Raw genomic sequence first — 26,324 nt, forward strand, 5'->3', positions numbered from 1 at the left:
ACAAAACAATGCTATTGTTTATCTGTGGATTATGACATTAAATGACGTATTCGTGCTTGCGGTAATCGCCCAAAAATGAATTTGCTGCACTCTGTGCGCTCGACACAATGTTTTAGTTTTGTACAAATGTAATGGATTGTTTATTCGGAGCACGTTTACCATATTTTCGTTTCTATTAAGCGTAGAGCGCCGAGATGTTACCGCGTGTGTTTAACTAAACATTAGTGATACGAAGTGAGTGCGTGTATTATTTTTTGGACGGGCGTTAACATCCGGAAGAGTTACATGTTTTGTAATTAATTCGCACGCCCACTCGATCTCGTGGCTTGTTTGTGATGTTATATTGACGATCACCATGTCATTGCAAAAGAGTGTGAAGAGTGGAGGTGACCAGGCGGAGACCACGTCTATATGCTCGTCAGTGACCACGCAGCCCGACAGGCACGGGTTCTTCGGGGGAGCACAGTACAGTCCAGAGCCGTGAGTCATTTAATCCATATCTGATACGTGTAATGTTTTGAAATAGTTCGCATATGGCTTACTATCGTGTTTATAGGTGATATTTTAATCCATCTATGTAAGTATGTTATTGCTAAAGTGTCGGCTTTCGTAACAATAGAATGGGTCGTTTGATTTCATTATTCCATATTTAATAACACGTAAATATTGTTCCAAATTCGAAGGTTACCCATAACAATATAATGGGGACTATGTGATAAATATGTAAATTATTTTCCTGATAAAAATATATACTGAACAAATATTTGAAATATTCCTACCTATTTTGTACTATGACTAGTCAAAATCAAATTATTTTTAACAAAATGCAGTTTGAGAAAAACATTTGTCCACCGCACCTTAATTCCAAAGACAGCAACAGATGCAGTATTAGAAGAATTTTTTAACCAAAATTCTAGTTATTTTTAAATTTTAGTTATCTAAGAAAGATAGAAATAAGCTAAACTTGTTATAATTTGTGAAAAAACACAACATACAAGTTGTTGTATAAATAGGTATTGGTTTATGACACCACCACAACATCATAATTATTTACAAAATAGCTGAGGAAAATGTATAATAAATTAATTAATAGTAAACAAACAAATGTCATTACATATTATTAATTTTTATCGGTTTGAACATAATTATTGTCATATATTTTATGGTTTTTCTTATTAACATTACATATGGATACCTTAATTCGCAAATCAGCTAACTCTGCTTTTTGTCAAAATGTTTTTTTTTATTTATTTTGATAGTAAATGGCGTTGAATGAAATCAAAATAAATAAAAATGTGTAACATAAGTAAAATCAATATGTACTTTTTAATAAAATGTAAAATTGATGTATTGGTAAATTTATGTATTTAGATTACCTTTAAGAAAACCCTCACACATAACTTCATTACATCTTTCATTCATCACTATCATCAACCCATTACTCTCCCACTGCTGGGCACGGGTATCCTCTCATGACCATAGACATTTGTAGTCAACTAAAGGAAAGATCAGAGTTCTACCTGAGATTACATACTGCTGTGTTGCTACCCATGAAGACTAAATTGGATTGCCTCAGACTATGACTCCCTTTACATTCTCATCAAACCGTAACACAACAGCGCTGAATACTACTGTTTTTAGGAAGAAATCTGAAAGTTTCTGCGACCTCAAGACTCCATCTTTAACCTCTAGGCCCTATCTGTGACCGTCCTACCTGGATAGACCGTCCTACAAAGATAGATAGTGTAAGCTCATTATTCCTGAAATACTATTTTATATAATAAAAGATTCAATTACAACTCCATTATTTATTTTCTCTGACAAGTCATTCCATGACATCTTATTCTTTAAAAAAACATAATATCCTTCTTTCTTTTTATATAGTTTCCCGCTACATTGCTGCTCACCAGCAATTAAATAGTCTCTTATTAACATAAATTACTAAAAAGTATTGTTATGAAAATATACCCTTACAATAGGAACATACACACTTATCCAAATGCCAAAACATCCATTTGAATGTCTCAACCGTCTATACAAATCCAATTACTGAGATGCATTAACCCTGAGTTTATTTGAGGTGAGCAGAATATAACCTTCAAGTAATTAAACATGTACGTAATAAGGAGAGTAGGTTGAATGTGATAATTGCAGCTTCGTTTGGCCTCATTCAACACTCTTATCAATTAGTGTTGTCAGGATTTGAAATTGTTGATATGTGTAGTTTGTTAGGATTTGGCATAGTTAAATTTGTTGCTAAAGTAAAGTACACTTTACTCCTATCGTAATTATTATTATAAATTTGAGTTTGTTAGTTTGCTATAATTTGTGCCTTAACTGTGTCCCAAAAAAAGTTCCATTCCTGACAGATATAAAAAAAGTTCTGATGGTGAGCGAAGCCATATGTAAACGCTAGTTCTAAAAGAAGCAATCAAGAGGTGAATGGTTATCCATTAATGGCTAAATGTCGTATGCATTTTGGTGCTTCGAATCTACCAGTTATTGGTACATCATCAACCTATTACTATTCCAATGCTGGGCATGGGTCTCCTCTCATAATGAGAAGGATTAGACCATAGTCCGTTAGGCTGGCCAAGTGCGAATTGTTAGATTTCACATACATTTGAAAACTTTTTTTAAGATTCAGGTTTCCTCAGGATGTTTTCCTTCACAGTTTAAGCTAGTGATAATTGATTTCTAATAATCTAAAACTTTGATAAATCAGAGGTGCCAGGGATTTGAACTTGAACCTCGGACCCCACAATGAAAACAGACCCTATGTAATGTCGGGGTACTTTTTCCTGTCACAGGGATTTGTCTTACGTTAAGGACTTACGTACGTACGCGTACCGGATATGGCCCACATGCATACCACTTGCAGCATATTGTTTTATAGATACTTTTCCTGTCGTACGAGTACCGTGCCATACATACGTTAGACACGAAAAAATGTCTCGATTATATCACGCATGCGGGTGTCGACCCGTGTGACAGGAAAATTCCCTTACATGTCCTCCGAAGCATGGATGCCCGCATGTTCAGTCACTACCGATGATCACCCATCCAACTCTTAACCACGCCGGACGTTGCATTTTGTTTACGAATTATGATCTATGCATGCTTTTCTACGATTAATTAATAACTATTTGCATATAGCCCTAACGAATTATACAACGGAATCACAGTGCATAACTATGTGAGACAACGTGTTATGTAATCAAGTGCAAGGAATCTAGAGTTATTCACTTGTTAAGTTAACCGTAACACTAACACGTAAAAGTTAATAAATTGTCTTACGATTTATGTGTTCTAGTTATGGGTAATTGCTGTTAAACTTTTTATGCCGTTAAAATATTGAACTAGCTAACAAGCACGCAGTTAACTGATGGTATAGTCCGCGCCAAACTGCTAGTCCGCTCTGAAGTTGTTCCGAGCAGGTGTATCCATACAATTTGCTATGGCGACGCGATTCATTTCTATATTTACGCGGACTATAAGTAGCTACTATCGAACGTATACATCTGTAACCATAATTATGGAACATGGTGATTCCTGAAGGCGATCACAGATGCGTTGCCTATCATGAGGACCAAGATTTTACCACATATGTTAGGCAGCCGGCATCTACATACATTGCTGGGCTACTGGTACCTTTAGCAATTTTGAGCGATTTCAAACCGGTTACAAAGTTAAAACACATTTAAATGATACGACGTCGCATCGTGTCGTGATGCACTCCTAGAAGTCGTGTCGTATAAAGTGATCATTTCCATTATAATAATTATGAAGTTAAATATATTTGTGCGTTTCAATTTATTTTCAATTCATATAATTAATACTAGAATTTATATAGTGTCGTACCAATGGTCTGTAGTGGTTAGAAAGAACTTTCATTGACACACCTTTTATTATTTATTAGTCATTGAAGTTTTGTCTTATCTTTATCCTGTATTATTACACATTTCTGGGTTAATAACTGTAATATTTCCAAGTATTTAAAGTAAAAATGATTCATGCTCCACGCATTCTACCGCATTACTCCGCAAGCTCCAATGTCTCGCTCATTTCTACCTTATAATGGTAATGCTAAGCGATGGTATGTTATGATTTTAAGGTGTTACTAGTGAGAGACATGAGGCGTTTCAACTTAGTACTTAAAAGTAACGCATTCATGACCAAACTAAGGGATAGCTTTTTTTTATAAAGTATGAGTAGCAGACGAGAATGCAGTCCACCTGATGGTAAGTGGATACTACCGCCCATGGGCATCTGTGATCTACCCCCGATAATCATAATCTTTATTTGCTAAATAAGGTATAATTGGTGGTAAAACAAAGTACAATATCCTCTTATTTTGCCTTTAAGGCGTGCAAATATACAGTCGGGTTTAACAAAATTATTTCCAAGATTGTTTATAATATTAAGTAATAAATTGTCAGATTAACACACATCATTATTATTATTTTACAAGATTAGATTTCTACCTGAGGTTGGCCACAGATGCACCGCTACCCCTGAGGACTAAGCTGAAATGCCTCGGAAATATGTCTCCCTTGCCACACCTTTTTAAGTTTGTTACTAATTTAACAGCACGTGATGTGTTGATGTTGCATGTGTTCTATGGGATATGCGACAGTGGCCTTTTTTATAGTTTAACCTAACGATTAGGCAGACGTGCTACCTGATGGAAAGTAGTCAACGCCGCCTATGGACATTTGCAACACCAGAGGAGTCGCCAATGCATCGCCGGATTTGTATGAGAGCTCTTTTTGCACCTTTTTTTGAAGAGCCCCATGTCATTTACCATCAAGTGGTGCATGCATGCATGCTGCGTTGCCGGGTTTAGCTACTGACACACAAAAACAAAAACTTGTGGTTGTACGAAACTGTTTGCGGTGTGACCTTGAGTGTACGAAATTCTAAACTTTCTAACTTCTAACCGATAAGCCACCGTGCCATTCACGCTGGGTTAGCAAAAACACTTATAAAAAAATCACGTATATACTTTTTCTGACACTTTCAATTAATGTTTTTTGAAGGTAGACCTTTGTGGTTCGACTCCGGAAGTACCACTACTACACCTTTTTCTGCCTTATTACAGTAGTGTTAAGTGTTGCTGTGTTCCGGTTGTAAAAGTCCCCGTTGAAAAATATTTTTGTCTCTAGTATATGGGCTCCTCTCTTAAGGAGGCCCTAAGGCAACCACGTCGGCCCTCTCCAAATCCGATCCTGAACAAGGATGCTCCTATCAGACCGATATGATGACTATTCCACTGGGGGAAAAACTGTTTCAAAGTAGGTACAGTTATAATGAATCATGATTTGCAGTCTTATATTTGCAAAAAAATATGATCAACGTTTTACAAACGTTGTGTCTCCATATTGTTGTGTCAAAACAATGTTATCAAGACGTTTTTATCGCGCACAATAAATATGTAAATGAAAATGCACTTACGAGTATAACTATTGTTTTATGTAAACTCGGAATACATTATAGTTGTTAAAGCTTATAAAAATGAAAATTATATATTTAGTTCATACACACACACGTATGCACGTACATCCGCACACACACGCAAACACAAACACATGCGCATGCATTGATAAATCTAGATGACATAAATTAAAACCGTATGTATGCTAAATTAGTTAAATGTATGATTATAAAACCTTTTTCCTCCACGTACGTGTCACATCCAAACGTTTGATAGATTCCGGTCGTGTAAGCCGCACGCACGCGTGACGCGTGACTGAAGCAACGTCAGTCACGCGTGCTAATGAAAACTGCGCGACAAGGCGCGTAATAAATGTAACTTACACACGTTCTTTTCAGAATGATTAAGATGAATCAGGCTGTATGGGATCATGTGGGGTATCACGTGATGCTCGAAAATAGTGGGAGTGGATTTATAGGGAATCATGATAAAACACAGGGAGGCTAGAGGGAGGGAGGGGGCTTTAGTGAGATATAACGTGTACATATTTTTTCGTTTAAGAAATTGTTTATTCTTCACGCATTAAAAAATCTCTAAAAAATATTTGATCATTAACCAGAACCACCTCCCTCTTCCCCCACCACACAAGAATAAAAAAGGTAAAAATTTATGAAATAATTAATTTTGCCGATTTTATTAAAAAGGTTTATTTAAATACGGTTATGATTAAACCAATTTGATTCGTAATTGCAATTGGTGGAGGCAGTCAATTAGTTAAAATTCATGTTTTCCTTTAATTTTGTGGCTTCCAACTGAAATGTAAATTGCGATTATCGACACTAAAATTTATTAAAATAATTATTACTTCATATTTGCTTCTTATTATCAACGCGAACATTTATTAAAATAGCTGTTATTTCATATTTGTAGGATTATGGGTAGATAAATTCAGTCAAACAGAGGAAATATGGTATAGTGACGTGGTATGACATCTGCTGAGGTTAAACGCTGCCGTCACTTATAACTGAACGAGCTTTTGCCCGCGGCTTCGCTCGCGTTACGAAGTAATATTTTCATCCCCTATTTTATCCCCAGTGGGGTAGAATTGATCAAAATCCTTTCTTAGCGGATGCCTACGTCATAACATCTACCGGCATGCCAAATTACAGCCCGATCCGTCCAGTGGTTTAGGCTGTGCGTTGATAGATCACTATGTCACTCAGTCACCTTTAAGTTATATATATTTAGATTGATTTGAATTTTTAGTGTGCCTAGCGGTCACGATCGGGATAATGATGACCCTTAACAGATTGAAGGTGGTATAACCCTCTGTGATTCGACTCCAGCGACACCAACGCCGCACTTATTTCTGCCTAATAACAGCAGTGTTAAGCGCTGCTATATTCCAGTTTGAATGGTGTGTTAAGGTAGACATAGTTTTCCGCGGCACTCCAGCTTCATCCTCAAGGGTAGCGGCGCATCGCTAACCTCAGGTAGGAATCTAATCTTATCTGGGGTTGATTAAAGATATCCATTGACGGCAGTAGCCACCATCAGATGGACTGCATGCTCGTTTGCTACTGCTATATAAAAACTAGTAGTGTGTACCAGTATACACACAGTTCTTTAAAGATTAAGATCTCGCAAAATAAAAGGAAGTGTGGTTTCCCAACTTCCTACAAATGTGGCAACGTACGTAGCATGCATGATCGTATTAATTTGATTTAATTACACGCTCGGCCTTCATTAACTGCCAGTGCGAATTCAAATGGTATTGTCTAAGTTAGTTTTAGACGAAACTTTCTCCTGTCTAATGTAAGCGAGGACGATGAGTAATGAGTGTGGTTTTGGCAAGAAAGTCGGTATGAGATTTTGTTTATATTTTTTACTGAATTCAAAAATCGAGGTACTATGTTCGACGGCTTTGTATGTATGTAAGTTTGTATGTGCGTGATGAATATTTAGGGTGTGCGAAAAATAAAATGAAAAAAAATTATAAAAGTTGGTTAGTTGATAAATTCGTGGTACCTAACAAATGTCCAATCATTTCCTTCTTCCTCCTCCTTCTTCATCCTCCTTCTTCCTTACCACAGGAAGACATGCTTATCCGAGTCATTTCAACTGTCTGTGGTACCTCCATGCACAATCGGAGGTAGGAATCTAATCTTATCTGGGGTTGATTACAATTGTCCGTGGGTTTTAGTAGTCGCTTACTATCAGGTGGCCTGACAAACACCCACACCTAGAACAGAAATCAAAATTCTTTGAAATATCTGTCTGACCGAGAATCGAATCCGGAACCCACTGCGCATCAGACCGGTATAGTGACCGCTCCGTCACGACTCATAATTTATTATAACTAATTAAAGTAATTAATTATATCCAACGCCACTTTCTTCTCTCACAATCTTACAAAGATCGTTATCTCGATACTGTGTAGTGTATGTACGTAAGATCACGCACTAAATTATCTGCAATTAAACAATTGTTGTAAACTGAATTCCTAGCAAATTTTATTTGCAACACGTTATGCTTTTGTTGGTGAGTGCGAAATTCGGTATATTGTGAAATGCCCAATTCTTACTACTCTCGTTAAAGGAAGTATTCGTTTTAACCAGCTGTTGACAATCTGTCGGTTGTTCTTTATGTCGTCAAAATTTTCTAATTTTCGAATGCGGCCCATCAGCTCGTAGCTACTGTGTGATAGGTACGTGTTGCCAAAAAGGTTGCCGACCGCTGGTTTAAATAATTAGTAATAGATGATAAACATTTCTGTTGTTTAGAAATTTAATTAGTTTGAACTCCTGATGCATATCTCCGATTAAGCATACGGTATTTTAAGCAAGTATTATGTTTGAACGCCCAATTAAACTTTATTAGTATGCAAACACATATTAAAAATTATAATTATTTGACATCAACTTATTGTTATTATAATTAATATACGTTCATATAATATTTAAAAAGTAAATTACAGTGAAACTTGGTTAAGTGGGACCTGGATAAGTGAGAAACCTCCATAACTGGAACTCATGCTGAGGTCCCAACACTTTGGCACTGAATTACCTCTGTTAGTGGGACGAGGTAAACCTCTATATCTGGGATTTGTTCTTTCGATTTATCATCATAGTTACCTCTATGACTGAGACAGCGAGTAAATTTTATATGCATAAACCTCTGTAACTGAGATAACATTGTTTGTTTACTCATTCTTATTCTACCCACAAATTCCACACGTAATTCCAAGTACGTAAGTACAAATTTTGAGCTTCAATTACCTTCAGTTTTAGTTTCGCTTTACTATCATACAGATGTTTATTTGAAAAATGTCCTGTATGCTCACCTCTATTAATGGAACCCTCTGTAAATGAGACAGATATTTATTTATACCTGTATATCTGAGACACTGGGTAAGTGGAATACCTCTATAAGTGAAACGACATTGCAGGTCCCTTGATGTCTCACTTAACCAGGTTTCACTGTATTATAAATGATTAAATTTACATTCGTATAAATAAATATTAAAAAATAATTCGAATAAAATAACGAAAGGCTAGAAGTCTAACACGCATAGTGGCCCCTGCCCATATTAGACTTTTTTATCCTTTCCAGTGACGATATGTATTATCTAGGTGCTTTACGATATGTCTGTTTCTACAGTTAGCCAACAACATATCTACATGAAACAATGAAATGAATCTGCTAGAATTCCGATTAACTGAAAATATTTTAATTAGACACGTATAAGCGTTGTTACTTTACAGGAATTCTGTGAAAGAGTATTTTATTACAAATATTTCTATTGCCTGAAAGGAATTTTTATTTCATGCCTAGTAAACTCCTTTTTGCGTGTAAGTGTTAGTGAAATGCCTGTCATATACTTTTTATAACGTTCCAATTTTTTTTCGAAATAATGTACCCATTGGTAATTATTATTCATTTGCTATAACCGTAAGAGAAAATATTGTAACGAATTCGGATGTATACTTCGTAATTTTTGATAGTTTTTCGAAATCTATCAATCTTCCCAATCCTATGGACTACACCAAGAGCGATTTTTGAGGGGAGATGTGAATCCAAAAGTGCCACTGTTGGTCTTACATCTCTCCTCTTAATGTATAATGTCTTAGTGTATCTTTATCATTTAATAAGAATCTTTATCATTTAATAAGAATAGCAGATTTAATAGGAGAAGCAATAATACTATTTAGATTCATAGACGAAATATTCAAATAGACTCCACATAACTTTCATAGTAACACATGTATGTAAACTCGCCTCAGTATTTGGAGTCAAAGGAACATACACTTATTACCTCAAAAATGACGCTAATTTGGTAGGACTTCACGCTAATTGACTCACACTTTGCGCGTCACTGTCACGTAATATGTACATATATGAGACTAGTTTTTGCCCGCGGCTTCACCCCCGTTTAAAAGAAAATAATATAACATACTAACGTACATGAAACTGAAAATTCGTACCTTCAACTTTGCTAGAGATCGTCACTTGATCAAATGCATAGTTTACGATTCAATCCTTACTAATATCGATTAAAATAATCGATGTTTTGGGTCCAAAAGATCGATTCTCCGATTAATCGATCTTAGATCGCCATCCCTAGTTCCCGTGGGATTTCCGGAATAAAAACTATCCTAAGTCCTTTCTCGGGTCTCTGACTATCTTTGTACAAAATTTCATTAAAATCGGTTCAGTGGTTTGGGCGTGAAGAAGAGACAACCAGACAGACAGACAGACATACAGAGTTACTTTCGGATTTATAATATTAGTAAGGATCTATTTGACTGATGTAATATCAGAAGCGTGTATATACTGTCTATGTCTCATCAAACATTTTTGTTATTATTGGCGTGTTTCATTAGTTTGATATTGTCCGCGTCAACTGCTAGTCCGCTCTGAAGTTGTTGCGAGCAGGTGTAGTCATACAATTTGCTATGCGACGCGTTTCATTTCTATATTCAGAGCGGACTAGCAGTTTTACGCGGACTATAATTATTTAATTAATTTTTTGCTAGGATTTCTACCTTTTAAAATGATAAGCACACGCCTTCAACGTCCCTTTAGATATTGCTCCCTTAGGATAGACATAACATACATTCTAGAATATTCTAGACACAATAGTTTTTATGATGATTACGCTACCTCACAGGAATGTGATACACAACGAAGATTTTTCTCTAAAACCGGTCAAAATAAACAGGTTCTGCGATCATACCGCAGAAAAAATATAATTAGTAGATCAGACAATGTGATTTGGTGGTCATTGCCATCTTGTAAATTTATACAAGTGTTTGTATTATTTTCAATGTTGTATTTGGACGAAGGTCTCCCTGTAACTGGAGATTTACAGCGGGTAGCTCAGCCCTTGATTTGATTAATATAGAAATTGAAGCAAACAATAGTTGAACACGGTTACTTCCCGGGACGGGGGCTTCCGATGCACCTAATAAGCACCCTAGACAAGTTCTAAGTGGAGCGCAGTACGCTCAGATGTTTTAGGGCTCCACTTCTCGCTCCGACTGTGGTTTGCGCCATGGTGCGCGAAGGATGCAGAGAGGGCTACGGAGGACGATACATATCTCCCAGATTCATCGCTGGTGCTCATGACGCCGAAAACCCGTTGGACGCGTCTTTTTTATATAATATTTGCAAACGAGAATGCAGTCAACCTAATTAAGATTAAGTAGCCACTGCCAGCCATGGACATGTGCAATCAACCCCAGACAAGACGAGATTCTCTGAGGTCGACCTCAAATGTGCCGCTATCCCGAAAGACTAAGCTGAAATGCCTCGGAAATGCTATGTTTCCCTTCAAAGCAGAACACAAAGTGCTTAACACTGCTGTTAATAGGCAGAAATGAGTGGAGCAGTGCCCCCTGAGTCTTACTACAAAGGGCCTTCAATCTTTAGTATAATCGCCCAAACCGCGGCGGCGAAATGAAAACACTGAGTTCTCACGTTTAGACGTTTTTAATTCTTCTGTATCTTACGTCACCCATCTTTTTCTGTTTACTCAAGTGTCGATCAACTATACAACGGCGCCTGTAAAACGAATTTTAATGTATGAAATGAATCATCTCTATAATGTTTTCAATGTCGGTATTTCCTGTAAGTATTATTTGGTGATGTTAAGAAGGTAGTCAATATTATTTTTTAGCAAGGATAGCCAGTATGAAACTCTGCCTCTAAAGCTGGTTATCCGGGTTCGATTCTCATGCACACACCCTTGAGTGTTCGAAATTATTTGTGTGAGTGCTTTTGAATAAGGATTCTTATAGGTGAACTAAGAAAGATTTTTTGAAAATTCATCCCTGAAGTTGACCAATTAATTAGGGACCAAAAAATCGAAAAAGTGTCGGCTATAAGAAGTTTACGCAGTACCTTAGTATATTTTTCCTCTTATCCAATATATACAAAAAAACCTCTGGATTAAATAGGTTTTGTGTATTTTAAGTGTTTTTGTACGAAGTTTTTGCACTAAAAAGTATTGTCTAAACAAAGACAAGCAAAAACGGATCGCAAAAAACGTCTAGAAATAGATCCATTGATTTACGCAGACTTCAGTTTTTCTTTGAAATATATACAAAGAAATATATATAAGTAGTGTTTGTATGTAAACTAAAATAACGGAATTTAATTAAAAATAAAAACTAAAACTGTTTTATTTTTGCATATTGCATGGTTTAGAAAATATATATACGATCATAAATGTAAGTTTTATAGAATTTGTTAATAGCTTTACAGCGCCACCTATTGGATTATCGGGTAACTATTGTCTCTACATAAAAATGTGTGTGTGTGTGTAACCTCAACAGGTTAAGTTATTCGACATTGATTATTACGAGCTCACACATACACTCACTCATTAAACATGCATACACTCATGCACACACACTGACGCGCACACCACACGCAAATGCACATTTTATTCGCTTCTATGACAAAAATATAATTACAATCAGGCACATTTTAAGATTATCAATTTAATCTATGCACGCCTATATTACCGCGATAAATCAATGAATCAGTCGCTCACTTAGTCTTTTATGAAAGGCGAACGACCTATTTTCCTTATCATTACTCGCTGAATCGATAAGTTTTCTCGTCTTTTTATCTTTTACAAGCGACGTGTAAGGCCCGTGCCAGACATAGCACAAACATTTGAACACAGTGAAGCGCAGTAATTGAGTATTTGTTCAAAGCTTGCTTCAAATATTTGCACCTTGCCATTTGGTGTCGGTTTTTCGAGCGGACATCAAAGCGATCAAACTTCAAGTCTGTCCAGAGCCTGCTACACATGCGCAAAGTCCAGTTGCTAGGAGAACCTGACATGAGTGACAGGTTAAAAAAAATAAACAAATAAGTGTTCAAATTAGTGAGCAAAGTCTTTGTTCAAATATTTGTTTATGTCTGGCACGGGATTAAGCGCAATGAATATAATGTAGCAGCTATGTCCGTAGTATGCACAAAGTCGCTAGATTTTATATGTGGTGCAGTAATGTTATCATTCTGATAAAATTACCGGGAAGCAACGGTGTAATATCTGGTCGAAATAGTGGGCGGATTTGTGATACGTAATAATACGATTGTATTTACGCTCTATCTACTCTAAGGGTTTTTTTCCTGTCACGTGGTTTATGACTGACGGTGAACTGACGCGCTGCATTCCTTTTGCGCCTGCGTGCGTGTGGCATGCATGGCTGAAAAAGTACGACACCCTAAAAAAAATTGCCAAGTGCGAGTCGAACTCGCACACGAAGGGTTCCGTACCACCAAATTTTCCAAAGTATTTGATATAAATTTTAGCTTAATACCTCCACGGGTTCCTGAGAAAAAGGGTCTGAACGGGTCGGACGGACGGACGGACAACAAGGTGATCCTATAAGGGTTCAATTATTTTTCTTTCAAGGTACGGAACCCTAAAAAGTTCGCCCGCCCTAACCTATGCACTGATTCGAGTCTGCAAAAAACTAACAAGGTCTTCAGAGAAAAATAATGTTATAATAATGCAAATTCTTCACCATACAGCCATACCATGTTTTGCCTAAAAAACCAACAAGAAAACGTTCATTATTCACTCATTAACAAACGTTTTGTTTTACTACAATAAAAGGTTTTTTTAACAATGGCTCTCGCACTATTGCTCATTTCTCCGTCTTTCTTCTTCGTTTTGGCTCGTCGCCATATTTCTATTTATATTGGCGCCCAACGCGGGACCGTTTGTTTACTTGTCAACAGCGAATTGTTGAAAGACATTTGTTTTGGCTACGTTTTCCGTTTCTAATAATGTAGCTGTCTTTTATGGACTTCATTCATGTTTTTCACGGCAAGTGACGTTCAAGATGTAAACGTAATGACGTAATAATACTAATGATATTTGGAACGTACTATGCTATTATCAGTTTGTTGTTAGAAGTACCTATAATAATATTAATCATAGTGCCTTCGTCTCGAGAACAACTTTTGAGAAATAAATTTATCCTCATTCTAGACTGGGGCTGTATCTTTCAGTTTTATTAAAATCTATTCAGTTTAATATAAAGAAAGGCAAAAATATATACCTGACCTTTCTGTATTTATATTTTAGTATCGTGCCATATTCATATGAGTCAGAATATAATAGTTATCATTTTATCAATCGACATCATGCAATAACTACGACCTGTCAAAATATGATAATTAATTTTTATTCGAGTCGACTTAAAAAAAACGTTATTGTTTTCTTTTGGTTTGTTTACCGATTTTTCTAATCATTTCAGAAAGAGGACAGTATCTCCGAGTACAATACTGAAGCGGGAACAGAAATGGCTGCGCATGCTCAACAACTGGGAGGCGTTTATGAGCAAAAACTATAAGAAAGTGCGCGAGAGATGTCGCAAAGGTAAATAAAGGCTTACACGTGAACATCGCCATTTTTTATTTAAATAAATATATGGGTAGACCATAGATTAGTAAAGATACTTCGCCGCCTTGAAATTGAATTATTTCAAATATTTTAGGGACATTTTAGCACGGAGACGTGGCAAAACTTTTTTACGCAACTATTTTAATTCTCAAAACTGGGTACATTTTCTTGTTAGGTGTGAGTAATCTTTACTTATCTATGGGATAGACACGATATCGGTCGGCCTATATAGGGTAGGTTCCACTTAACGAGCGTAACGATTGTAACACATTTGTATCGTTCCACCTGTAATCCTCGCGAGCGATCGGGAATATTATCAGTCGCGGTCGAGGTCGTTGCGGGCGTTAAGTGGAACGTACTTACAGTTGATTAGTCAATGTGGGTTTTGTCTGTGGGACACCTGACCCTCGGGCCGCGGGACTCTGTCTGACAAATTAATAAAACGGTTCAAAGTTCAAACACATACAGATTATTGAAATTTAATATATATATATTTCATTATTATCAGATAGTACCTATCTAATATTATATGGTCGTCAAAAATAAGAGCTACCCTTAGACCCTTAGAGAGACCCTTACAGCCCAGGTCGACCCAGATTGGAGATTAAACCTAAAATATTGTGTAATGCCGGCTGTGACAAGCTATTCGGATTTTTATATGTGTAATGGAAATATCTGTTACCTACCTCATGTTAAGTGAAAAAGTCTCATCATACCCAAATAGAACCTTACTGTAGCTTGATTTGTCATAGACGCGCTACCCATTAAGGATACGTTGAAAAACCACGTGATAACTCAAAATCAACTCATAAATTAAATCAAAAATCGCACATCGAATCCGTTCAGTGATATCAGGGTTCTTCATATGAGGAAATCTTCAAATAAATGTCGATCAATGATGTGCAAAACATTGGATAGATCAATTATTAAAAACGGATATCCCTTCAGTTATTTCAGGGTCCTTCATATGAAGAAATCTTCTAATGAATTCGATCAATGATGTGAAAACATTGGATAGATCAATTATTAAAAACGGATATCCCTTCAGTTATTTCATGGTCCTTCATATGAAGAAATCTTCTAATGAATGTAGATCAATGATGTGCAAAACATTGGATAGATCAATTATTTAAAACGGATATCCCTTCAGTTATTTCAGGGTCCTTCAAATGAAGAGATTTTCTAATGAATGTCGATCAATGATGTGAAAACATTGGATAGATCAATTATTAAAAATGTGCGTAACGTTACCAGTTTCGCCAGCGATCGTAGCCAATGGCCGATCAGCCTACCGAAAGCCCTTTAAAGGTGGTAGAACCCTTTGTGGTTCACCGCCACACCTATTTCTGCCTCATAACAGCAGAGTTAAGCGCTGCTGTGTTCTAGTTTGACGGGTGTGTCATACTGTGACATACTTTTCCGAAGTGTTCCCGCTTAGTCCTCAGGGATAGCGGCGCATCTGTTACGTTACAGATGTCCATGGGAGGCGGTAGCCACTAACCATCAAGGGGAATGCATGCTCGTCAAACCCTGAACTCTTATCACACGTTTCTTACAGGCATACCAGCATCGGTCCGCCCAAAGGCCTGGCTCTACCTCTGCGGCGGGCAGCTGCTGCTGGAGAAGCACCCGAACGAGTACGAGGAGCTGCTGCAGGCGCCCGGAGACCCCAAGTGCATGGAGGACATCAAGAAGGACCTCCACCGGCAGTTCCCGTACCACGAGATGTTTATACGTGAGGAGGGGTTGGGGTGAGATTATTTTTGTTTCTAAATCTTGACATAATATCATAATAATCTTGGTTTGTTTGGTTGTAATGAATAGGCTCAAAAGCTACTGGACCGATTTTAAAAATTCTTTCACCATTCGAAAGCTACATTATACACGAGTAACATAGGCTATATTTTGTATGAAATATATTTGATAAATAATATACAAGTTCAATTTTTCAAGTCTGCGTACATTATCAAATCCGCAAGCATAAGGAATATTTCATTTTGTTGATTTATAGGATGATAATTATAGTTTTCTTGAGATTTACTAATCTCAACGAAATAAATAACACAATTTTCAATATGTAGTTTTAAAATATTGCGTGAAGAATAAAGGCAAACAGAATTTATATTGTGTGTTTTAGATATACATATTATTTTATGTCGATACGTGATCTACCAGATTAATTCAAATCAAATCAAAAATATTTTATTCAAAGTAGATTCTTTACAGAACCCTTTTTTGGAACGTCAATATATCTATCACCCTTAACGAAACACCTTGTAAAGAAAAGTGTTTCATTAAGAAGAAGCGAGATTTTTAGATTTTAGAGGAGAAGAATTCAAATGAAATTTAATTTAATATACAAATGCAAAAACACTTTAAACGGTGTTAAATAGTGTTAAGATTAATTAAATGTAGCGTTAAACCACATATTGTTACGACATTCGATATCGCAGCCAACGACATAATTATGGTCGTGTTCGGTTTACTATGCATAATATGATAGTACATTGCCTTGCTAGGATGACTCACTGCGATCTATGATTGAAGGGCGCTGCGTGTGAAAATAAACAATTTGCCAAGTTAAGCAAGGTAGGACTCGGTCAAGAGCTGGATGGGTGACCGTTAGTGGTTGTTTATGCGCGCTTCAGAGCGCCGGATGACAGGTTAGCTGTCGGTTCCAACCGTTACTACTAACTAGAAAATCCAATCTAGGTAAAATGTTAAGAAAATTCGGGTTCGGTTAGAAGTTGGATGGGTGACCGTTAGTGACTAAACATGCGCACTACCGTGCTATAGATCATCGTCAAGCTGTCAGTTTCAATAGCTACTACTAGACAGCAATAATTAAACTTTGATGGTCTCATAAGCAATTTGAAAACCTACAAGCGACTTCTAAAAATCGGCTCTCAATACTTGTCTACAGTATATTATGTACTTCTGTACAAATTTCATAGTTGTACGCCCACCGGCTTAAGCTGACAGACAACGCACACACAATGTCTGACAGTTAATTAATGTCAGATTATCATTAAAATCACGCTAAAGTGAGTAAAAACAATTACATGTCACGTTTCGTTACATTGCACTAATACTTTAATTACAATATGCCAGTGGTAATGTTAAATCGGTTGCAACCCGCTATCCCGCAATAAATGGTATAATGCAGAGGTGCCCAAACTTTACTGTTTCATAGATAACGTAGATATTTTACGGCATCGGTAAACCCCCTGTTAAGCCTGAGTTACCTTTTCTTTTGCACACCAGTGTTATTTTTTTGTTGATGGGGAGAATACCTTTACAACACACAATAATGCATTTGGAAAAAGTACCACGTTGCCTTAGAAGAGACACCGGGTGACCTATTTTTTTAGATGGGGTCCTTAAAAAGTGCCAAGGTACCTTGGTTTGGGTAGAACTTTACCGCACTCGGTGACCGTCTTTGGCGTTTAAATCACCTGCGTAAATGAGAACCATTATTGTAGACCAATCTCACCGCTGATTCTTTTTTCGCTTATATAGACCCCTTGCAGGTCGCCGGAAACCCCCTGGGGGTCGATATAGAACACTTTGGGTATCAGTGGTATAAGTTAATACAATGGATAGAACACGCGAGACAACTTACACAATCAATCCGTCTCGTGCCGTGATTACAACGGATTAGCTTTATAAATAGTGGCAGCCTGATAGTATCATGATATACTTGATATCATGAGAATACCTGTAATGTAGAATAGTAGGAGCGATCTACATATAAGTCGGGTAGTTTCGATTTTGAGTTCATGTTACATTTCGTTAAATAACTTCGAAAACCGCGTGCTGTTTTAAAAAATAATTATTGGGGTTAGTAATTGGTGCAAGAAAAGTTTAAGTTTGACGCAATTCTGAATTGAGGTCCATACTATCATGGGCACGTGCTTTTTAGACACGTGCTCATATTTCACGAAGAAAATATGGAAATGTGTATGTGTGGAAGGGCTCCTAACTTTTGGACACTGTAAGACTAAACACACTTCGTTTTTAGACACGTGCCGTTATAAGCGCTCCTAACTTTAAACACGTGCCAATACTGCCAACTAAACGTAGGCATTAATGATGTATTTTCATAACAATTGCAGTGTCTCAAAGTGTGTCAAAGTATTGATAAAACTTCCCTTCTTTGTATAGATATTGTGGATAGTGAGAATTCACACATATGCACATAAATACACTTGAAAATGTAATAAATGTAAAAAGTTGCTATTCAAAGTGCTGACGCTTGTAAGGGTACTTATTAACCCTTTAGTTTTTAACCACAAAGACTTAGATAGGATGACACCGTATAGGGTGTTTTGCGTGATCAAGTGCGGAACTCGAGCGAAATGAAGCAGACTTCCGCGGAAACCTGTCTGAAGGACTTAGCCAATTTAGTCTCGTAAGAATATTGAGAGCCGATCCACATGGACAATAACAATTAGATAAAATAGTCTGTGTAATTACCAAAACGATTGAAATGGAAATGTACGGGACGTAATCTATTTGGCGATGTTAGTTACCGTACTCCTCCGAAACGGCTTTACCGATTTTCACCAAATTTTATATGCATATTCAGTAGGTCTGAGAATCGGTTACTATCTATTTTTCACATCCCTAAGTGATAAGGGTTGTTCACCCTTAACCTTTTTTTATTTATACGGCAACACAACATTTGCCGGATCAGCTAGTATTTTTGTATAAATTCACGTTGTAGGTTCTACTGCCAACACTATGTAGGAAATAACCATGCTGTCAATCCGATATACTACTGCGCCCATGGATATCTTTAATAGACCCCAGATAGAGTTAAAGTCCTACTAGAGATCGGCCACAGACGCATCGCTGATTCTAAACACTAATTTAGAACATTTCGTCTCTCCTTTATCACACCCTTCAAACCAAAACATAGCACGCCTAACACTGTTCTTATAAGGCAGAAACAAATGATGGTGCCACCGAAGTGGAGCCACAAAGGGTTGTACCACTTTTAAACAGTTATAACAGCAGTGTTATATGCATTTCAATAAGATTCATATACTTATACGAGGCATTCCAACTTAGTCCACTGGCGTTAAATTCAAATAAGACTTCTATAACACTGTTCTACATAAACTTAATTACAAATTTCCATGGTCAAGTCACCACTTAGGTACCATTGGCACTTATAAACTCGTTTGCGTTACAATTACAAGAAATAATAATCTAACATGGTAATCATTACACAGGGAGAAAGTCATGCATAACAAAGAAACTTCATTTAATTACACTTAAACAATACGTGAGTCGCAAACGGGTGAAATTGTAACGCACTCGAGAAAAAGTCACTTGACTTATAACGTACGAGTAGTGTCGTATGTAAAACTACACTAGCTGTGCACTTGTGGTTTTACCCGCGTTTGAATTTAGAGTGTGCTTATCGTGTGTGTGTGTTATTCCTTATTTTGCACATCGAGAGTTTAAACCTTGAGGATGAAAATTGCGAATGTCGCTGAGTCTTTTGACCATATAGACAAAATTAGGATCAAAGCAAAATCATTCAGAATCTAGTCAGTAGGTACATAGTTACCATGGTAGAACCCTTTGTGGCTCGACTCTGGAGGCACCACCGGCAAACATAACAGCAGTGTTAAGCGCTGTGATGTTTTGGTACGAAGGACCAGGGAGACATACTTACTCGTATCTGAGGTATTCCTACTTATCAGGGAATATATTCTTCTTATTGACTAAATAGACTCAGACATAGGTACCGAATACCTATACGTACAAACACACAGGCGTATAAACATACGAATAAACAAACATGTTTTATATATACATAGAGAAATAAGTCAAGTACGATTGTCGCGGGCTAACAATGGGCGTTACGTCACGATGTGTTATTTAGCGGTGAGAAAATACACAGAAACAGTGGCTCATGGGTGTTTGAATGTGGTAGAGCTGAGAACATGAAGAGGAACTAATTTAGTTTTTCCGCTTGTAATGATAAAACTGAATAATCTCGAACTAACTTAGATTTTCATGTTTTAAATGGTAAACTAAGTAATCCTAGTCAGGGCCGGATTTGGAGGTCTGGAGGCCCAGGGGCAACGAAGGAGCGAGGGCCTGTAATTATTTTCCGAATAAAACTATAACACAAATAAAATTATTTCAACAAAGGATGGAGTAATAAGTGTTAAGTGCAAGAATTATCAGTAAAAATGCTAAAAAATACTGTTTGGAAAAAATCCAAAAAATTCTGGCTTGTCGAAATTTGTATATTGTTTTATCTAATTCGGAGACTCCGGGCCAGTAGCTCCGCCAGCTCTCAACCCAAATCTGGTCCTGATCTTAGTACTCAGTAACTAGAAAAGAAACCGTGAAGTCTCACTAATTTAGTGATAAACATCTTGAATGACCATCATCGAGCATTATTGTACCACTGCTGTTCACAAGTCTTCTCTCGAAGGGGAAAGTAGGACATGGGCGTATATAAGAGAAATGGATATGAGGGAGGGCTCTCCTCCTGTATACAAGACTAGCTGACCCGGCAAACTTTGTACCGCCTCAAAATCTATTTATCAAATATAATTCATATAAAATATAGCCTATGTTACTCGTGGATAATGGAGCTTTAAAATTGTGAAATATTTTTTAAAATCAGTCTAGTAGTTTTTGAGCCTATTCATTACAACCAAACAAACAAAATTTTCCTCTTTATAATATTAGTATAGATGTATATTCGGGAACGTAGGTTTCCTCAAGATGATATTCTTTACCAGTAACTGATAAATTAACTCCTCATACAAATAACATTAAAAAAAAGCACAACTTTTTGAGATTCGAATTTTGGACCTCTGGCGTAAGAAACTGAATTTGAAATCACTTTTTATCTATCTTATGAGAAAATCTAAATTTCCAGCCAGCAAGAACTATTCTCGGTGCTCAAGGCCTATTCGGTGCTGAACCCGAAGGTCGGCTACTTCCAAGCGCAGGCGCCGGTCGCCGCGTTCCTGCTGATGCACATGCCCTCCGTGCAGGCCTTCTGGTGCCTGGTCAGCATCAGCGATAAGTACCTCAGCGGGTACTACAACCCTGGGTTGGAGGTGGGTGACTGCTGGTGTTTTTTTGTGTTTGTAGTTTTGTGGTCAGTAGTGTTCGTTTTTTCTTTGAGAAAAAAGGTGAAGAACAAAACTTGAAAAAAACATGTTTAACAAATTTAACATATAACAGGTATTTTTTGACGTAAAAATGTCAGTCCCGTAACAGCAGTGTTAAGCCATGCTGTGTGTTGGCTTGAAGGGTGTGGTAAGGGAGACATACTTTTCCGAGGCGTTCCAGATTAGTCTAGGGGTAGCGGCGCATCTGTGGTCGACCTCAGGTAGAAATCTAATCCTATCTGGAATTGATTACAGATGTCTATGGGCGGTAGTAGCCACTTACCATCAGATGGATTGCATGCTCTTCTGCTACTCCTATATTATAGAAAAGGGGGGTCAATATTATATTCTAAAGGTGTACAGGAAAAAGGCAAACAGGAAAACATAAATATTTATACAATAAAGAGCGCGATGTCCGTATGTGGAAAATTAAATGCTGAAAATAATATGTTGTATTATTTAATTATGATATATAGTATAAATTGTTTCAATAAATATTGTAATCGAAAATGTCATGGCAGCGACACTGCTCGTTGTTTCTGGGTTACTATCTTTCTTGTGGTTTGGCAAACGAGCGTGCAATGCACCTGGTGATTAGAGCTGATGAGATGATTAGAGATACAGCCGCCCATGGACATCTGTAATCAACGCAGGTGCAAATAAGATTTTATTATTTATTATTATATATAATTTTTTATTATTATTAGATTCCTGATACTTGAGAAACCCGTACCCTGAAACCCATGAGAACTAAAATGGAACGGCTTTGATCGCCCTGACCATCACCCTTTCACACTGTAATCTACCCCTAAAAAGGTTATATTCCTACATAAGATTGGCCACTGATACCTTGCTACACCTAAAGACTAACTTGGAACGTTTAGGATAAGTACGTCTCCCTTACCACCACCTTTCAAACCGCAAAACAGCAGCGTTTAACACTGCTGTTATTAAGCAAAAATAGTGACGGTGCTTCCGGAGTCCCAAAGGGTTCTACCATCTTCAATAGCGTATTTATATACTCTTTTATGCATTATAATTACTGTGTTTTAGTTACATGTTTAATGTTTATAATTATTTTCCGTGTGTGAACTTATGGTTACTTATGGTTATAAAAGTGCATTTACATAAACCATGCCGCACCTACTGATGGTACGGTTACATGGCTAATTGGAAAGCTCATGCATATTCACGCTAATTACCCCGCCCTTGGGGGTTCAAGCGAGAGTGTGATTACTGTTGTCATCGACACAGTAATGGAATAGACTGCTATTTTTTTCAAGATTAAAGTGGGGACCGGATATGCAGTCTATATGATGATAAACTGTCACTGTCGCCTATCTACGTTTATAAGCAACTCCAGATGGATATCTGAAGCTGTTCACTCCTGGGGGATCACTGGTTTCCTCATGTTATTATGCAAGTCAGCCAATCTTCACTCTTCCATCGCAATGCAGAAATTCCTTCACGCTCGAAACAGTATCTTCCAAAGGAGAAACACTTATAGGGTAGGGTAAGAATGGCAAGAGGTGATGGTGTGGTAAGCCGTATCCCTCAAACCAGTATACAGTAGTGGATAACATAATAGTAATAAGGTCACTACCGCACCACGTCAATTTCTGTTGTGAAAATAACAGATGTGTTGAGCGATGCCGATGGATATCTGAGGCATTCCAACTTAGTCCTTAGAGGTAACGCAGCTGAGGCCGACCACAGCTAGGAATCTCATCTTATCTCGGGTTGATAGGCAGCAATAGCCACTTACTATCATGTGGATTGCATGTTCGTTTGCCACTTCTATACTATTAAAAATATCCAGGTCCTCCAACGCGACGGTGACATCCTCCACGCCCTGCTCCGCCGCACAGCACCGGCGGTGCACCGGCACTTGACCAAGCACCGCGTGGAGCCGGTGCTGTACGCCACCGAGTGGTTCCTGTGCGCGCTCACCCGCACGCTGCCCTGGGACAGCCTGCTGCGCGTCTGGGACTGCTTCCTCTGTGAGGGGGTCAAGGTGAGACCGATATATTAGGAACATAGTGTATAAAAGTTCATTGTCCTATTCGTATTTTGGCATAGATAGCTGTTTTACTGATGGTCACCTGCCATATTATTGTAAGACATGTTCTTCTGCGAAAAAAGTAAGTAAAAAACGTTATAATTGAGTATAGAACAATATTTTAATGACGGTCTACTGATGGTCTTCTGTCATATGCATGTGAGACTTGTTCTTCTGCGAAAGAAGTAAGTTAAAAAGGTTATAATTGAGCTTAGGACAGTATTTTGATGAGGGTCTACAGATGGTCTTCTGACATATGCATGTGGAATCGATGCTTCTGCATAAGAACTAAGTTGATACCGTTGTACTAATGCAACGGATAGTATTTTTAGGTTTATGGGGGAAAAGACCAGAAGACTGACAGTCTTCTGGTCTTTTTGTAGAAGAAGAAGGTATGTGTAAGACTACTTTCTTTGCAAGGGGTTTAATGCAAGGGTGTCTCATTTCAGCGTAGAATAATATTTGGAAGACAGTCTACTGACATCTTAATGAGAGTATAGGTGAAGTTACTTGACTTTCTGTGTTATTCGGTTTACTGTGGTCTTTTGGGATCAATATATTTGCATATAGTTACTACATGATAACATAAAATGGAATACAATATGGGATTATCATAACCTTGAGTAATGATAATCAGTAATTTCTCTTCATCCAGTTAATAATAATTTCCATGTCCCTAAATAGCATCGCAGTCTACACTCTTTCCTACCATTACAGGTGCTGTTCAAAGCTGCCCTAGTGATCCTGGCCGGAGCCCTAGGCCCGGCGAAGGTGCGCAAGCGCGCCGCGGGGCTCTGCGAGACGCTGGAGGTGCTCCGCCACCCGCCGGAGGGCGTGCTCGGCGAGGAGTACCTCATGTACCACATGCAACGGCTCAACCTCACCGAGGAGGACTTCGAGTTTGAGCACCAGAGGCAGACCGCGCGTCGCAGAGCTATGCCTAATAGAAGGTTGGTAGATGAAACATAAGACTAAGTCGATATTAGAAGGTAGAACGCTTCGTGACTTTTCAAGATAGATTTCGAAGGTGGTAGATTAGAGTAGTGGTAGAATTCAATGATACCTCTTATGTTAAAATCCATCAAGCCCTTTGGGCTGCAGGGCGTACCAAAGAATAAGATGTACATACATACATATATTCATAAATACGACCGCAAATACATTACCCTCCCCAGTTGGTATAAAGTGGTAGAACCCTCTACGGTTCGACTCCGGCGGTACCTCCGCCACACATATTTCTACTTAATAACAGCAGTGTAAGGCTCTACTGTGTTTTGTTTTTAAGAGTGTGGTAAGGGAGACATACTTTTCCGAGGTGTTCTAGCTTAGTCCTCAGGGGTAGCGGCGCATCTGTGGCCTACCTCAGATATATAATCCTATTTGGGGTTGATTACAGATAACCATGGGCGGCCAATTAGCCACGTACCATCAGGTGAATTGCATGCTCGTATGTTAATCTTATATAGAATCGAATTATTATTATCGCTATTGATACTCGATAATGATATTAGTTACTCGTGAAAAAATTTAATACATATGGAACAGACAAAGAAAGAAAGAAAGTTTTCATAGGAATAATTGAAATCAACATCACCCATATACCGCACTATTGAGAATTGAGAATGGCTTAGGTTACGTTAGGTTAGAGTTGTAGCCAGTAGAAGTTAGAAACAAAGTTCAAGAGTACAAGGATATTTTTAACACCGTTTAAAACTTTTTTGTACTTCAAGCTTGTGGATTTCCTCGCGATGTTTTCCTTAAATGCATTTTACCGTACAGCATGTGGTAATTAAATTACCGAGAAACCATAAAGGATCGCAATCAGGCACATTTCCTCATAACTATATTTGTCTATATTAAAGCAAGTGATGTTTGTTTATATGGCGACTTCCCGCTTTGCGGATCAAGAGATGGCGCCACGAGTATTCTGAATCACGCTATCAAAATTTTATAAACATCTTGTACATATACAAGGTTCGAACTGAGACTGTCGGAGCACGGCCGCTCTCCGGGCATGATCACCTAGTCCGGCGGGAGATCTCCCTTTGCCAAATATTTTTCTATCTTTTATTTTTTATCTTATATCTTTTATTTTTTTAATACCCATAAGCCAAGTCTAAGATGGATGATTGACATGTAGATTATTGCATAACCATGGCTGCGATTCAAACTCTGAACCATGAGTTTAATACCACCAGTCTATATCACTTCCCTAAAGACTACTTTTAGTTTTTAAACACAGACATTTTTCAGACTTTTAGTAGGTATAAAATATCCTTATAATATAACTGAATATTGTATATTTTCAGTGGCAGCTGATTCAGCGAGTGTTCCTACAAGCGTTATTCGAAGAATAACGCCCGGGACCTCTTCCACACACTGTGAACGATAGACTGCCTGATAGCAACCGACCGAACACGATACGAACGTGATAGTGATAGTGTATGATAGTGATAAGTGAGGTAACACTGCCGTGATGTGATAAGTGGTGATGACACGATGATACGATGGTGATTGATAGGTGAGTCTGTTTGTGTATCATAGTAAGGTTATGTTGTATGTGGTGTTGGCGAATTTGTCAAATAATTATTTGAAGATGATATCAGTTTAATTGGTAATTAAAGTCAAACATTGAAATGAAAATTTCGGTTTCAGATATTTTGTTTATATTTGCATCTTGTTACATTGGTCAGTAATTGGGGACACTGCAAGAAAAATAGTACTCGTTTTTTTTTGCAAAATGTTTTCTCGCTATAC

General features: G+C 37.6%; 1 protein-coding gene across 1 annotated transcript; it reads left to right on the plus strand.

Moving 5' to 3' along the window:
- The first annotated feature begins 54 nt into the window (after positions 1 to 54).
- wkd (TBC1 domain family member whacked) lies at positions 55 to 26,324 on the plus strand. The gene is made up of 7 exons (XM_073078137.1): positions 55 to 480; positions 14,215 to 14,336; positions 15,919 to 16,111; positions 21,271 to 21,454; positions 23,328 to 23,522; positions 24,285 to 24,517; positions 25,877 to 26,324. The coding sequence occupies exons 1-7, from the start codon at positions 356 to 358 to the stop codon at positions 25,884 to 25,886; spliced, it is 1,062 nt and encodes a 353-aa protein (XP_072934238.1). The 5' UTR covers positions 55 to 355; the 3' UTR covers positions 25,887 to 26,324.

The sequence above is a fragment of the Epargyreus clarus genome, unplaced genomic scaffold (genome assembly GCF_041222505.1).
Source record: "Epargyreus clarus isolate Ecla_fem2 unplaced genomic scaffold, WU_Ecla_fem_2.2 ptg000012l, whole genome shotgun sequence".
Lineage (NCBI taxonomy): Eukaryota > Metazoa > Arthropoda > Insecta > Lepidoptera > Hesperiidae > Epargyreus > Epargyreus clarus.